The sequence below is a fragment of the Drosophila tropicalis genome, unplaced genomic scaffold (assembly GCF_018151085.1).
Source record: "Drosophila tropicalis isolate 14030-0801.00 unplaced genomic scaffold, ASM1815108v1 contig_694, whole genome shotgun sequence".
Lineage (NCBI taxonomy): Eukaryota > Metazoa > Arthropoda > Insecta > Diptera > Drosophilidae > Drosophila > Drosophila tropicalis.
In genome coordinates this window covers 1,441,382-1,457,512 of record NW_027173176.1, presented here as the reverse complement: position 1 = coordinate 1,457,512, position 16,131 = coordinate 1,441,382, and the positions used below count along the sequence as shown (strand labels likewise).

General features: G+C 38.8%; 1 protein-coding gene across 2 annotated transcripts; it reads right to left on the bottom strand.

The window, feature by feature from the left end:
• Positions 1–5,551: 5,551 nt before the first annotated feature.
• Dyro (Dpt-YFP repressor by overexpression) lies at positions 5,552–15,085 on the bottom strand. 2 transcript variants are annotated; one of them, XM_068292573.1, is made up of 3 exons: positions 13,018–15,085; positions 9,519–9,590; positions 5,552–7,711 (listed from the first exon to the last, which is right to left on the bottom strand). In XM_068292573.1, exons 1-3 carry the CDS (start codon positions 14,095–14,097, stop codon positions 6,785–6,787), a joined length of 2,079 nt encoding a protein of 692 aa, XP_068148674.1. In that variant the 5' UTR covers positions 14,098–15,085; the 3' UTR covers positions 5,552–6,784. The 2 variants fall into 2 exon arrangements, with proteins under 2 accessions (XP_068148674.1, XP_068148675.1); XM_068292574.1 differs by lacking the exons at positions 9,519–9,590; positions 13,018–15,085 and adding an exon at positions 8,330–8,678.
• Positions 15,086–16,131: the final 1,046 nt, after the last annotated feature.

Here is a 16,131-nt window from a genome sequence, read left to right as displayed (position 1 = left end):
AAAAAAAAGTTTTAAAGTTTTGCATTCAATATACAAACGACATTCGAAAGTCCTAGAGGAATGTTCCTTTTTCCGTGAAAGCTCAAAATTTATTGTCGAATTCGTAATTAGGGGTTTTAACGAGATTTCTTTCACGAATGCCTCTTATTCTAAACCATCCTAGACAATTTGCTTAAAAAGGTATTTAAGGAATCGTAAGCGATGTCCAAATATTGCCCAAGTCTTCCTTCCAAAACAGAAACACAAAAAGTATTTCATATTTTATCTAAGTTTATGACCAAGATATCGAAAATTGTTGCTAATTTTACTATCTAATATAAATTTACATATCTCTTGAAACGAAATAGTGTTTAGAAAGTTTTATATGGCAAAACAGATCTGTTGTTCTTTTAGTTTCAACGTTTGATCTAACGGTATTAACTACTATTTAGTTTATTGTATTGTATTGTAGTTGTTATTTGTTTCTCATATTATTTTTACATATTTTAATATTGTTTTTATCTACAGTTAACTAATCTAAACAATTAATATCTTGCAATTACAGAACTGAACAAGAGATAAACAATTTAAAACTTAGCGAGGGATACAAAAAAGTCCGAAAATGTTATTTTACAAACTATTCACTTTGCTCATGGCACCACCAAGGCAAGTAAACTTTAAAACTCCAACAACTTTACATAAATCTTAATTTTGTATGGTTATCAAAAGTTAATTGCAAAACCTATGGTTAATTATTATCTTTGATTTGTGTTCGATATATTTAAAATTGATTAAAAATCATAAATGAATATTTAACTTTAAGATCTAACATTAAGTGATGATGGTGAAAGTGAATCACAAGAGCAGAGCAAATCTTTTGAACTTTTCCTAATTGGCATTCGAGCTTAAGAAGCTTATAAAGAAGAAGAACCTCCTTCTCTAGCCAGCAGCATAAATCGAATATCACGATACCCATCGTATTTTAGAAAACTTTAACCATAATATAAATTTCGAAACGTGGGTTTTTAGCGTCTACAAATACCATTGACTTTTGTATGCTTAGCAAATTAATTTCATCCACCCACATTCTATAGCGCTCAGCTTTCAGCTCATATTAACTAAGACTTTTGTTAACTGCTTGGCCATTAACAAGTTTTTGGGGGCCCCGAAAATTACCAAGTCTATCATTTTACCAACAAACAAATGAAAAAAAAAAAATAAAAGTAACCAGAAACAATAATGAAGGCTCACACCGCCGAGCGCTGTGTTGAGCCCTTGGAATTTATATAGATTTCTCACAGGGTCGGTCGGTTGGTCGGTAGTCCGCTTTGCCGTTTGCCGTCAAGCATAAGTTTCAATTTTCATCTAAGCCCCCGGCCTGGTCGTTCTCAACGTTGTTGTTGTTGTTGTTGTTGTTGCTGTTCTTGTTGGTGTCCTGAGCAGAGATGGGCTTGTAAGGCAAGCGAAATGTGAGGAACAGCCAGCATAAGCCCATTGATTAATTTGAAATTTATGAAGCGACATCGACATAACTTTTGCTCTGCGGTTGCCCGACCAAAAATTATGCCCCATATACGTTTTAATTAAACGTGGCAATCGGAACAGGCAAAATACTTGACAATTTCACGTTAATGCCAAGCCAAGGCTCTTGTTCTCTCTCTGTCATACTGGCATAAATATCATTTGAATAACGGTGAGCAGAGAGAGAGAGAGAGAGCAAGAGAAACTGAGGAGTAGGGGTCGGTTCCTGTGTAGGACCTCACAGGACTCATTCGGCGTACATGCGACTTAATTACGCGTGCCAAGCCGAGCGGCTTTTGTTATTATCATTCAGTCAGCCGGTTCCTGGTTCCTCTCTGCTACTATTACTACTACAACCTCACTCCCTCTGCCACTCACCCTCCCTCTGTGTGAATGTGTATTTCTGGTCCTGCTGCCTCTTTGTCCGTTGGCATTGATGATAATGTTTGAACGTCGACGTCGTCGGCATTGGCTGCGCTTAATGAATTTATTTGTTACGCATGGCGTAGTTTGAATTGGCGTCCATGTCAGCAGCGTCGGCTGAAGCAGCGGCAGCAGCAGCATCAACAACGGCAGTCCTAAAATCCTCTACCCCGACCTTTACCCAAACCCAGGTTCGCTAGCTCATTGTCCTTCTGCTCAGTCTTAATGAAATCCATTATTACGAAACCCATTGCCATTGCGCCAGTGAGCGAGGTAAGCAGAGAGAGCAGAACAGAACAGGAGAAGTACCCATAGAGCGTAAAGAAAGACGTAGAAGAGGGTAGTAGGGCATAGGTTAGGGTCGCTTAAGAGAGTAAAGAGGCGGGAAGGGGTGAGGTGAGAGGGGAGGAAGTTGGGTAGTGTAAATACACTTATTACGAAAAGTGTTGTACGTCTGCTGCTGCTGCTGCTACTGCTGCTGTTACTGACAACTCCCCCCCGTCTCCAGCCCCTTTTTGTTTTGTGAATGAGCAAAATGCGTAAGGCATAAAACGCAGCAGGAGCAAAATGATGTGCGACGCGCAAATGTTCGCGCTCGGGCGCCGGGTGATGAAACGGAAATGGAAACGCCAACGACCATAGACCCGGCTATGGTCCCCCTCTCGCCCCGTTTTACCCACTCAACCCTCGAATTTTTGGTTGGCCATATAGAAATGGCATTTCAGAATATTTGTTGTTGTTCCTATATCCCTGCCGCCTGCCTGCATGCCATGCGATAGTGTAACTCTGATAACGATACAACTTAACGGTCCTCAATTGACCATTTTACAGATGCAAATATACCGCCCCTTGATAACTGCCAGAAATGAGCTCTCCCCAGGGTGGGAATGAACCAAACAACGATATGATGCGATACGATACAATACGTTACGTTACGATACATTACATTGTTGTAATGGTATACGGTTATGGTCTCTGGGATCAATCAATTATATGAAAAAGCATCCAGGAACCTTTCGTTTTTCACATTACCCTTTCTGGCACATCCAAATTAGATTTAAACAAAACCAAAGGCACTAACACAATCTGATTGTTAAACCAACAATTTCAAATTGTTTTTATATAAGAATCTGAAGTACTTTAGATGTCTAGGGATTATTAAAACTACTTTATTCTAATTAAACCTTTCAGAATCGGCTTCAAAGGGGAAAAGTATTTAATACTTGAGGGTCTGCACAAGAAGGTCTTAAAAGGAATTTAGCTTACAATTGGCTAATGATATCCAAAGGCGTATCTTCATTTTCACAGTTTTTCATATAACAAGAATATATTTAAAACAATTTTTGGCAAAATTTATGTCTAATTTTGTAAATTGTTTTCTTCTCCCTCACGTCTCATCTGCTTTGGATAATAGAGCTCTTAAGTAAAATTATTGCTGATTAGATATAGATTATATAATGGATTATGTGTATATGGTAATGTGATTTAAATGCTTGGCTCTTACCCTTTTCACAGACATCCTGTGCAAGTCAATTAATTTTGCTTACTATATTTGATTCATTTATTATAGTTTCAACTAAAATGTTTATGGGGCCTCATTTGATATGCTTACCTTATCAGAAATGTGATGATAAGCAAACACACACACACACACACACACACTTGAAATCATATACCAAAGCAAAGCAAGTTGAAGTTGCCGATTAAGACATTTTGCGGTCATCCTCTAAGACAAACAATTTGGGTCTGCATATAATTATGCTGAGCAGCCTCAATGCTACACCCCCCTCCTACACTTCATCCCATAAATAGGATAGAAACATAGATACATAAGGTTCTCTCATTCATCACGCTAACAACGTACGAAATGTATCTCAAAGATTGTTAGCACTTTACCAGGGAAGTAACAAGATGAGATGAACAGAGGCTGGCCGGCCGCCTCCTGGTCAAGGAGAGTTATTTATGTTGGCCAAGACTATTAAAACTAACTACTTAGCAAACACTCCCATAAAGTCCAAAGTTTTCTTCACAGTTGTATGCTTTTTCTTTCGTTTTTTCTCTCTAGGTCGCTTTTCTCTTTTTCTCTGACACATGATAAATGAGTCATAGAGTGAAATGTTTTGGATGAGCGCAGCAAGTGTTTGTATTAGATCCAACCCCTCCATTAGGTCAAACAGCATATCCATATATATATATACATATGTATGTATGTACATATATTGAAACATACATATATACATATATGGATAGATAGATAGATATTGTACATATGCCGATCTAGTCTTTTTGGGCAATTAAATAGTCAAGCTTAGGCCATAAATAAATACATGGGAAAAAGTCTATGGAAATTTGTTGTGTTTGAGTGTGTGTGTGTGTATATGTGTGTGTGTAGCGAAAAGAACTCATTAAATAGAAAGCATTTATGGCGTATCTCGTTTACAAAATCTTTTGCGACGGTAATAGAATGTCAGTAGCAGCTGGCTAGCTGGTTGGGCTGTCCGGGGTGCGAAATTGAATGGATGATGTCTGTCCCCCCATGTCCTTTTGTCCATCCATCCATGCTGTCGTCCTGTCGTTCGTCCCTCCCATCCATAATGTTTCTTTCCAGCTTCTTCTCAAAGTGTGATATCAGGAGTCAAAGTTTGAGCCAACAGCAGCCGAAAGACATTCATGTCAACAGGAAGGTCATTTAAGTTTTAATGATAGAGTTGTGCCTCTACTTCTCTGAAAGGGGAGAACTCGGGAAGGGAGGAGAGAAAAAAAGTTGTGGTTGTTATTCTTTAGGGGTAGCTACAAAAGAAAACAAACTTCAATGGACCGCCGATTGCTTTAAGAACTAAAGTAGCAAAGTAAATAAAACTTGGCAGCGGGGTGGGGAGGCGCTACAATTCTCGTTAAGTTTTGATGCGAAAATTAACCAAGGGGCAGAGGGGAGAGCAAGAAGCAGTGACAAGGCAGGGAGGGAGTAGAAAAATTTGCTGTTTTGTTTCAATTCCATAAAGAGCAACCCTTTTTAGCCAGCAAACATTTATTGTGAAACTTTTCCACAAACAATATACCAGATAAAAAGAAACTCTCCGGCTACGAATTGTCTCTAGAGTAAAGACCAGAATAGAAAACAGAGAATAGAATAGAATGGAAAAGCAAAAGAAAAGAAAATAGAATAAAATAATATATCCTGACATGGTGAGAATTGATTGATCGATCCATTGTCCTCTCAAAAAAAAGTCTGAGATTTCTAGACAAGCGGAAAATGTGGACTACAAAACAAAAGACAGAAAAAAGGGGTAAGCAAAAATTTTCCCTTTTGAAAGTCAAATCAGTGAAGGAACAAAAAAAAAAAAGAATCGTAAAAGCTAACAGCTCAAAACTTGAATAGATCTTCGTCTTCGTCTCCTCCCTGCATCCCCTGAAAACGAAACCCTGACAAAGGGAAAAAGTAGTTGTTTTTTTTTTTTAAGGGTATGTCAAAATTCTAAATGATTGTCGTTTACGAATTATTCGAATCGAGGATTGTATCAGAAACTTGTTCTCAGAACTCGTTAATTTTTTGTTTTTTTTTTCGTTAAGTTTTTATACCACAACTAGAAGTAATCCATGTTAATTATATATATTAAAAGACATAAACTTCAATTTCATATGGGGTTCATTCTCTCCGTCTCTTAGTTTTTGTTTTATTCAATTTCAGTAACAAAAAAATGGGGGAAGGGGGAAAAAAAAGTTTATTCAGTTTTTGTTTTTTATGCTATTTACAAGGTTGGTTTTTTTGTTGTTTTGTTTTTGTGTTTGTCGTTTAAACATTTCAACATTTACATATTGCATGTGTGCGATAATAAAAAGTTAATTAAATTTACAGCAATTTATGTTATTTCATTTCATTTATTTATGTCGATTCGTTTATGCATAAGATAACAACGCTTAATTGACTACAAAAAAAAAAAAAAAAAAAAAAAAAAGTATCTATATATATTTATATATAATTTTTTTTTATAATAATTAAAAAAAAGGCACCTGAGTTCAAAATGTGTGTTAAAAATAAAAATTAAATTAAAGAGAAAAAAAAACAAACTAAATGAGAAACGGAAAAATGAAAACGTAAACCAAAAACGCAAATCAAATCAATAAAAAGTAAAGAAAAAAAAAAAAAAAGTTGAAAAAAAAAAATAATAATAATAAAAGAGAACATAAGTATTAATAATTAATTCATTTTAATTAATGGTATGTTGTATATATTTTTTTGTTTTTTTTTTTGTTTTGTATTTCGATTTTGTTGTTGTTGTTGTTCCACTCTGTTTTTTTGTTTGCGGTTTTTGTGGGTTATCGACTGATTGACTACTGACTTTTTGATATCGCTCATTGATATCGTTGATGGATCGCCGAAAGGCGATAGAGATATATATGTGTGTGTATATATATATATATTTGTATTTATATAAAGTACTTCTATATGGTCTTTGTCCCTGAATGAAATGCTCTATAACTTGAACTCGTTCACCCTAAAGGGCTAACGATATATTCTGTTCCCGAAAACCTATCTCAACCTAACTATACCGACAACAGAAAAAATATTCAAAAAAAAAAAAAAAAAAAAAAACAATTTTGGTATAGCCCTTAGAATTCTGTTGTCTCTGGTATATATATATATGTATATATGTATATGTATGTATATGGTTTACTATTGCTTTGCTTTTTACCTTTGACTAGTGTGCGTTATTTAGTTTAAATGTTTAACTACAAAATGCCGCCAGATCTGTTTTTGATACGCCTAATGATACGCCTGCCGCCAACTGCAGCTGCTGCGCCTGCCGCCTCCGCCGCCTCGTCCTCCGCCTGGGTGTGGATGAGGTGGGGGTGGTGCATTCTATTGCATTTTATATAGCTGTGGTGGCTCTTTTGAGGCGGGTATACCATGATCATATTTACCCAATTCGGCCTCATATAATAAATTATTGATCAGATGTTTGACAACGATTTTTGATTTGGTTGTCTTTAGTTTCCTTATGGTAATGGCCACATATTCACCAAATATACCATATTCGTCTATATGGCTTGGCTTAATGGGCGTGGCTGAGGCACTTGTTGTTGCTATTGCAGCTGATGATGATGTTGCTGCTCCTGAAGATAATGACGATGATGATATTGTTGCTGCTGCCGCTCCTGTAGCACTCGAGCTTGAAGTTAGCTCCAAGGAAGTGGACGATTGGTTAACGCCCGTATTCACCAACGATGAGAGATCACGATCACGATCACGTTTTAGTGCCATGTTATTGGAATGTTGCTGTTGTTGTTGTTGGTGGTGGTGGTGGTTGTGGTGGTGGTTGTGGTTGTGGTGTTGGTGGTGGTGCTGCAGATGCATTTGCCCATTGCAATGGCTGCTATCATTGTGGTTGTTATTGTTCCCGTTGCTGCTGCCACTGCTAATGTTGTTGTTGTTGCCGCTGCTGCTGCTGCTGCTGTTGATGCTGATGCCGCTGTGGTTGTGGTTAAAATGCTGCTGTAAGGCCTGAAATGCTAGCTGCCTGTGGTTCGTCATTTGTTGTGACGTCGCCGTCTTTGTAATCGGCGTCAGTGTCAAGGCACCAACAACATGTTGTTCCATAACTGACCCCACGCCAGCAACACCAATGCCAATGCCGATTCCTCCTCCTACTCCATCGCAACCATTCTCATCCATTTGTGCCTTACGCTTGCGATGATTGTAGGTTAAATCGGTTGCCTTATAATAATTGATGGGCGATGGTGTGCTAGTCCGTCGATCGAGTATACCCAGCTCTGTTTCATGTTCAATCTGTTAATCCCCACCAAAAAACAACAAAAAGAAAATTTAAATATATGTTTTAGAAGTATGTATAGAGCTACATATATTTCATCAGACTATCAAAAACTAAATACTCTCAAAAAAAAAAAACACCGGCAACCAGTTTTGTTCACTCATTTCATTTTCTTCTACTCATCTCATCTTCAATGTCACAGAAAACATTTTTGTCTGATGAAATCTGTATCATCTCGTTTCATCAACTACATCTATCTTGGATGGGTCATGACGGGTGGAGGGGGCTGGGTCTGGGGCGTGCCCATCTTTACAGATAAGACCTAATCATATTGATTATACATAGTTCATATATTGGGCACAACTTATTGTATATTAAGTGATTCTTCATTCATGTTCATTGTAAATTTGTTTAGTTCCTTAACTAAACTATGAGTTGGTCAAATGTATTTACACAGTTTTTGATGTTCTTACATACTCCACATACAAAAGCAATTCTTTCCTTAAACTTTTCACAACTTCTTCTGCACCTTTGACTTTGCTAATCACTTGAAAGCTGACTAGAATTAACAGCACAAAGTAATCTTGACCAAATTTGTTTTATTTTAAATTGGAAACATGAATCATTTTACACACCGTATACAATGAAAGCTCTAGTCTTGGACAGCTTCCGCAGCCGGACATCTCTCGTACACGGACGTATTTTACAATGTCACGAGCATGATTTTTATAGAAAATCCATTCCCGCAGGCGAATATCTCCCGCAGGCTGACAAAAATACTGGAACTGTGGCTTTAGTCCCACCGGAGAGTTCACTGTACTAACTTTTTTATTAGCCAACTGTACAGAGGATTCTGTTGCCAATTTGATTGGACTACTTAATTGATTTTCTGCATTGACACTTTTAAAGCGTTTGCATTTCCGTTTAGTCATTGCTTGTTTTCGGCCACTTTTATTTAAATTTTGCATATTTCCATTTCTCTTCTTTTTTTTAAGCAGATCATTAACCGTCTTTTTCGATATATTATATACATTGGCCAATTCCGATGCTGTGAAACCAAAATGAAATTTATTTACGATCTCAGATCGAGTTTCAAATGACAATTGCCTAGTTTTCACCATTTTTATTTTCATCCGAGAATCAAAGACTAAAGTTGCATGTTCCAATAAATATTTTCGACTACTACCAAAGCTTCTTTTTTGCTTGCAATCTATTTCTATCCTCTGAACCGTTAGTTCTCCAGATTTTTACTTTCACTTGCTTTTGCCTGGATTGAGGCTAAGCTAGAACAAATTTTTTATACCCTTTCTCCCAACGAAAGTTAGAAAAAGGGGAAAAAACGTGCGTAAATACTTTTGACCATTCTTTTCCTAGTTAAATCTTACAAATAGAGAAAGTACATACATAGATTAATAGAAAATATACTTTGATTCGTTTATGTACTTCCACTTTTGATTACTCATTTGAACTTTTAATTATCTATTTAGTAATAAATGGGGGAATTCCTAAAATCAAAATGGCAAATGTCTGATGAAATTTTATGGGAAAATTGCCTGCCTTAAAGATTCGATTTGCACTCTAAATTAATTTTAAACGAAAGGAGATTGAATTAAAAGCTATATCAAATCACAAAGATCTGAAAGTCAATAAAAATTAAATTCAAGTATTTTTTAATGTGAAACTTCGTTTCAAGCTATACTGATAAGATAAGATATATGTACCTACTCCTAAACTGACAAAAGTCAAGTATAGACAAACATATTAAACTAATTTCTCACAACCTTTCAAAATATTATGGTCAAAAAAAAAAAAAAAAGTACTTACAATTTCGGTTTTCACATCATCGGCACTAATGTTGCAATAATTCTCGCCATCCAATTCGGAAGAGGAACGTGTCTGCAAAAACAACAACAACAAAAATATAAACAAATATACTATATAGAAAAAGGGAAAAGAAAAAAAAGAACACGGAATAGAATCGAAACAAAAATAAATCGTTAAAAATTAACAGCAGCCAGTCAATGTGAAGAATTTGTCAGACAAATAATAACAAAATAAGAAAGAAGAGAAAAAATTTGGAAATTTTTACTCAAATATTTTGGCAACGACTATCAGATACCTTATATACATATAATATAAAATTACAATAAGACTGAGTAAAGCAAATCTATTAGGACAAAGAGATACATGGACTGATAGATAGATGGATAGATAATATCTATTATCATAGACTGGAGTGATACCTCATTTTGGTTAACTGAAGTGAGCAATTTTTAAGGATGTTTAATATTTGTATATAGTAAGGAATATATATATGGGATACCTATATACCTATATATATATATATACCTATCTATTCTTTTATTTTTATAGTACCTATCATTCCATCCTCTTATTTATCAATCTATCTTTCTATACTTCTATCTACTAGCCATAAGTTTACCTATCTCTCTATTTATATATATTCACTCTATCAGCCTGATGATCATATACATATATCTATTAAGCTTACAAATTTCAAAAATACCATAGTAAAAGATGTCAATATTCTAGGAAAATCATTCAATGTCAGAAATATGGTCAATATATTTGACATTGAAGAATATACATAAAGGCCGAGGGGCAATTGTAAGTACATAGAGAGCCAGAGACTTTGAAGGACCCTACAAATAGGTCGATATATCCATATAGCCTACTATATAATGCTACTAACAGAACTACAGGGTAACGAATATAATCATAATAATAATATGTAGGTACGCAAAACACGGAATGGCAGAAACATACAAATATCGGCGGAGGGAGGGATGTAGATAGACGGAAAGGCAACAACAAATTAGAATAGTAATAAAAAAAAGAGATATGTATGTTTGTATGTACATACAACAGACATACCTATACGAACATATGCATACAGTATATAGACAAGACACAACGAAACAGACCGATGAGAGACCCGTGAGTCGATGGCGATTAAATTAGTTGTTAAGGCGTCCAAAAAAAAAAAATAATAAAAGAGATGAAGAAGAAGGAAAGAAGGGAGTAACAAGATGGAAGGTGGTGATGGTGGTGGTGGAGAGCACTGGTCAGCGGCAGACGAAGACAACATTGAAGTGGACCAACGGGTGGACAGACCAAAACGGGCGGACGGATGGACGGACAGTCGTGTGAGATGTATTAGCCACAAACAAAAACACAAAAAAAAGACCCAACCAAATCAAAACCAAACGAATGAAACACACAGCTACACAAAATACAAAAAAAAAAAAAAAAACGCAATCCAGCAACTTGCTATATTGGAGCTCTTGTTGCTGTTGCTGTTGCTGCCGTTGCTGATATTTGTTGCTTGGGGGCGGGCACGAGTCATGTAATGGCTATGGCTGAACGCTTGGCTATATAGCAAACCCCTGTACCGAGTGATGGGTGGAGGGGGGTCGGCGGGGTGGGCACAGGTACACAGGGTCGGTGCAAAACGTGGGGCTGCCGATTTCTACGGCTGATGCAACACACAACAGTGCGCAAATCAAAGCCAGTTGACACACACACACAAATACACATTAACACACGCACATACACAAGCTTATCAAGCGCATGCGACGCAATAGCAAGGCCCAGGCACAGTGGTTTTACGTTTTATGGAAAAGTCGAATAAACCAAGTGTAATATATATACCAAGTTTTTTCACTTAAATGTGCAATCAAACATAATTATTAATTATATCCACTGAGAAGAGAACTCTTGAGGATATCTACTGATTTTTTTTAGTTTTATATATTTTATCTTTCAAAATATGTTATAAATATTATAGTAAAAAGAGGAAAAAAATATCAAAGAAGTTAAATTCGGCTATGCCGAAGTTTATATACCCTTGCAGTCCTTGACAATAATAGTTTCACATGTTCAAAATTTGTTTTCTGCAACTCAATTCATTAATATACAAACAAAACAATTTTACTCTTCATACTATGTACAATTTGTTCTTCTTCTTCCCTCATTCCCTAAGCAAAGCAACGCACGCATACACATACAGTTTATGTAGCGTTGCGTCTGTGTGTGTATGCATGTGCTCTGTTGATTTGATGATGACGTAGTAGGCAGCAAGCAGAGCTGCCGGCAGCGATTGAACCGATTTATATAGACTGTAACTTGTGTTCTATTTATCCGATCAGGGTCAAATTTTGGGATCTGAGATTTTATATCAAATTCTATTATATTGGTAAATTTCATGGGGATACTCCAATTTTTGCAAAAATTTTTGTTCCAGAGTTATATGATATAGTAGTCCGATCCCAAAGATTTTCATACTTTATCTCACCCGGGTAAAAAAAGCTCCCAAAAAAAATTTCATTCCGATAGCTCTTAAGATGGCTGAGTAAAACGCGTACGCACCGACGGACAGACGGACAGACGGACATGGCTATATCGACTTAGCTTCTCATGCTGATCAAGAATATATATACTTTATGGGGTCGGAAACGTCTCCTTCTGTGCGTTACAAACATCTGACCAATTTTATAATACCCTCTGCAAGGGTATAATAACGAATAAAATTCCCTAAACACTAAACTACTTTTATTAGTTAATATTAAAACCCGATCTAAAGTTCTCATTGCAAGTCTTTATAGTGTATCACTATCTCTCTTTTATTTATATGTCTTTTGATATTGGTAGGACTTTTGGTAACTTTTGTCTCGTTTTATTATTCTTTGAACCAAGTGGCAGTAGTATGAGTGTGAAAGAGACAGAATGGCAAATACAAGGTATCGCTTAAATTTGACCAATTTGTATGGTTAACAAAACGAAGAAAGCCAATCATATATACATATAATAACTTCTACAGAAACTATGAAACATGAAGTCATAAACCTACATACAAACATCCATGTATAGGTACATAATTCTTGGGACACCTTAGTAAGGCGGAAGAAATGTAATGAAATATTGGATTGCACATTTTCAAGTTGCACTGATTAATTTTGCCCCACTGTGAGTCACAGTTTTGTTTTTTTTTTCTTTTCTTTTTTTTGCTGTTGCTGACGAACCGCTAGACACTAGCAGCAGCAGCAGCAGCAGCAACAGCAACAGCAACAACCATGGCAGAGAAGTAAGCAGCGCGTGTGCTGTCAACAGCAGCGGCTGGTGCCGCAAAACAAGTCAAACCACTCGCCATACGGACTAACACTAAAACACACACACACACGCATACAGAAACTCACTAACACACACACACACACACATACATTAGTGTACATCCAAAGCTCCAACAGAAAAAACAAACAACGAAATGAACACAAAAAAACATATTCATAAAGCTCTCGCTTACCACAGCAGCTGAGGAGGAGGCAGCGGCAGCGGCAGCAGCCGCAACTGCGTCGTTGTTGTTGTTGTTGCCATTGCTATTGTTGTTGTTGTTGTTATTGGTGGTGGTGGTGGTGCTGTCATTGTCATCGTCGATACCACAGCAATCGTCACCACCGTCGCCTCCTCCAACGCCTCCCGCCGTCGTTATGGCCTCAATGGTGGCAGCAGCTGAAGGATCCATTTCACTGGGATCCAACATCTGATGATCTCGATCCCTGTCCCTATCACGAGCTGTGGCTGCTGCAGCGGCAGCAGCTTGTACAACAGCAACAGCGGCAGCAACACGAGCGGCAAACTCTTCATGTGGCTCAACAACAACCACCTGTGGCTGTTGTGATTGTTGCTGTTGTTGTTGTTGTTGCTGGTGATGGTGGTGCTGTTGCTTTGTCAATTGTTCCAAATCTAGGCTATGCATTAGAACCAATTTCTCAGCCGCTTCGGCAGTGGTGGCAGCAGCAGCAAGAACAGCAGATGATGATGATGATTCATTTATATCGCCGCCGGCAGCAATTGTATCCACATCCTCGACATCACATCGCTCCCCATCCAATATGAAACGTATGGCCTCGTAGGCAAACCACATGGGCTGATAGTTAACACCGCGACTGCGTCCATTCAGCACTTTGCCGTGCTCCCGATGAAATGAGCTGCGCAGCGATTTGATTTTAGAGCGTATGGAACGGATTTCGGTGCCATATTTCTGGCTAAGCATTTTGAGGGCCTCGTATTTGGTTTGTTTGATGTGATAGCCCTTTGTATTTGGATCCCATAGGACGCGCTGACGACGATAGTCCTCAATGAACCCCAAAATGGTGGCGCGTGACCATTCGATGCGATCGCTGCTCACAGCGACTGTGTTGACTGCAGCAGCGGCAGCGTTTACCGTTGATGGTGAGGGGCAGGGCGATGCTGTTGTGGCTGTTGTTGTTGTGGGCAGAGAGGCGGGGACAGCAACAGCAGCATCTGCAATCAACGCTATGGCATTGGAATTGGCGTCAAGTTTGTATTGCGCTGCGGCTGTGGCGGCGCTGCTGCTGGACATGGTTTTGTTTTTGTTGGTGAAAGTTTGCGGCAGTAATGATGATGATGATGATAGTGGCGGTGGTTGGAGATGGTCTGGTCAATGGTGGTGGTGGTGGTGGTGGTGGTGGTGGTAGTGGTGGGGGTGGTGCAGCTGATATTGTTGGTGGTTGGTGGTGGTGGTGGTATTGGTGGTGTTGGTGGGTGCAGGAGTTTAAGAAAAAGAAGAAGGTGTAAAAGGTAGCGAACGCAACGCGACGAAAAAAAGCGTCCACAACACGTTGCTTTTGACTTTCGACTGAGGCAGCGGCAGCAGCGCGGTGCCGTTGGTGTGGCAGAGGAATTAGCAGCGGCAAGTGCGGCCAGCGGAGGCGGCTCAGCTGCACTTTGTGCGAGAGACAGACACAGTGAGTGTGTGTGTGTGTGTCAGAGAGGAAGAGAGAGAGAGCTAGCGCGAGAGACGTTACGGTGACGCTCTGAACAAAACGGTGTGTTTCTCTATGTGTGTGTGTTTGTGTGAGCGCAAGCTAAAACCAACGAGCGAGCGGGCGCGACAATACAACACAACACACAGTGTCCAAAATCAACGCAAAAGGTGTGCGACTATACTCTCTCGCCCTCTGTGAGAGTGTGTGTGTGTGTGTGTCTGTGCTTGTGCCGCTGCAGCAGCGTGTGTTCGCTCTGCTCCGAGACCTGTTGCTCGCTTGATAATGCAAAGCTTTTGCCTGTTTGCTTGCTGTTGTTTCGTTTCTATTTTGCTATCAGCTGTTTTTCTTGTTGTTGCTTGCTTTTATTGCATTATTGGTTGTTGTTATCGTTGTTGTTGTTGCCGCAATACGTGCGACTTGCTGCTGCCTGCCACTCTTAACCGCAACGATCCGCGTTGCCTGATGTTTGTTGTAGGTTGCTTTTTGTCGTGGTCTTTCGTCGTCGTCGTCGTCGCCGTCGTCGTCGTCTCTCCTCGTCGTCGTCGTCGTCGTCGTTCGCTGTTGAAATCACGATTTGTACTAATTTCACATATTTAAACTGTGTGTGGCATGCGCGCTGACTCTGCTCGCCAACAACAGCAGCAGCAGCAGCAACAGCACCAGCAGCAGCTCCCCCCTCCATACGGACCAGTTGCTGCCGCTGCTGCCGTAAGTTCGTCACTTACTTGTGGCTCACCGCGCGCCCCCGCCCCCGCTATCGCCAACGCCACCGCCTACCGCCCCCTCTCGGACTCACACCTTGCCAACCTTGTCGTTTTGCTCGTGTCGCGACTTGCGATCGTTGCTGTTGTTGCTGTTGCTGCTGCTGTCGCTACCGTCAACTCAAACGGCAACACGTTGCACAGTGGGCTAAATACAGACGATTCCTAACCATAGACCAAATAAAATATTTTCAAATTTTCATGATCATTTCTCAGAATTATGCTGAACACAAATACACAGATAATTATGTGTACATTTATTTTATTAAACTCTTTCCTTCATCGAAAATAACCATAATTCTTATCATTTTAAGATTTTAGCATTTAGTGTTAGTTTTTATCCTGTTGTTTTGATTTCAAAATTCACACCACTGTGCCTTGTCAGCTACAGTTGTAAATATTGTTGCCGTCGCTGCTACTGCCTGGTCCTGACCTCCCCACTTGTCCCTCCACCACTACCACCCTTCTCCATGACCATAATCAATCTCTCTCTCTCTCTTAGACACTCCATCGCACTCTCTCTATATATGTATTTGTCTCTCTGTCCCTGTCTCGCTACTCCATCCAGCTCTCTGCTGATTTGAGAAGTTGTTATCGTTGCCGCCGCCGCTGCTGCTGCTGTTGATGTTGTTGCTATAATATATATGTATATATGTACATATACATATATAAAAAAACCACAAAAAACAAAATTAAGAAACAAAAACAACAAAGACACTAAAAAAAAAGCTCGAAAAACACGGTAACAAATTTTGCGAGTCAGCAATAAACGAAGAAGAAACAGAAAAAGGAATTGCATTGCATTTCATGGCGAATTTGGTTGTCTCTCAAATCTCTGTTTGGTGCTGGACGGTGAAACGATGAAAT

What these genes read in the sequence shown, in the direction of transcription:
- Dyro (XM_068292573.1), bottom strand. Translation starts at nt 14,097, where the DNA reads ATGTCCAGCAGCAGCGCCGCCACAGCCGCAGCGCAATACAAACTTGAC. An exon ending in CCTCCTCCTCAGCTGCTGTG is followed by an intron (nt 9,591 to 13,017) that starts GTAAGCGAGAGC and finishes TTGTTTTTGCAG; the next exon opens with ACACGTTCCTCTTCCGAATT. An exon ending in ATGATGTGAAAACCGAAATT is followed by an intron (nt 7,712 to 9,518) that starts GTAAGTACTTTT and finishes GGGGATTAACAG; the next exon opens with ATTGAACATGAAACAGAGCT.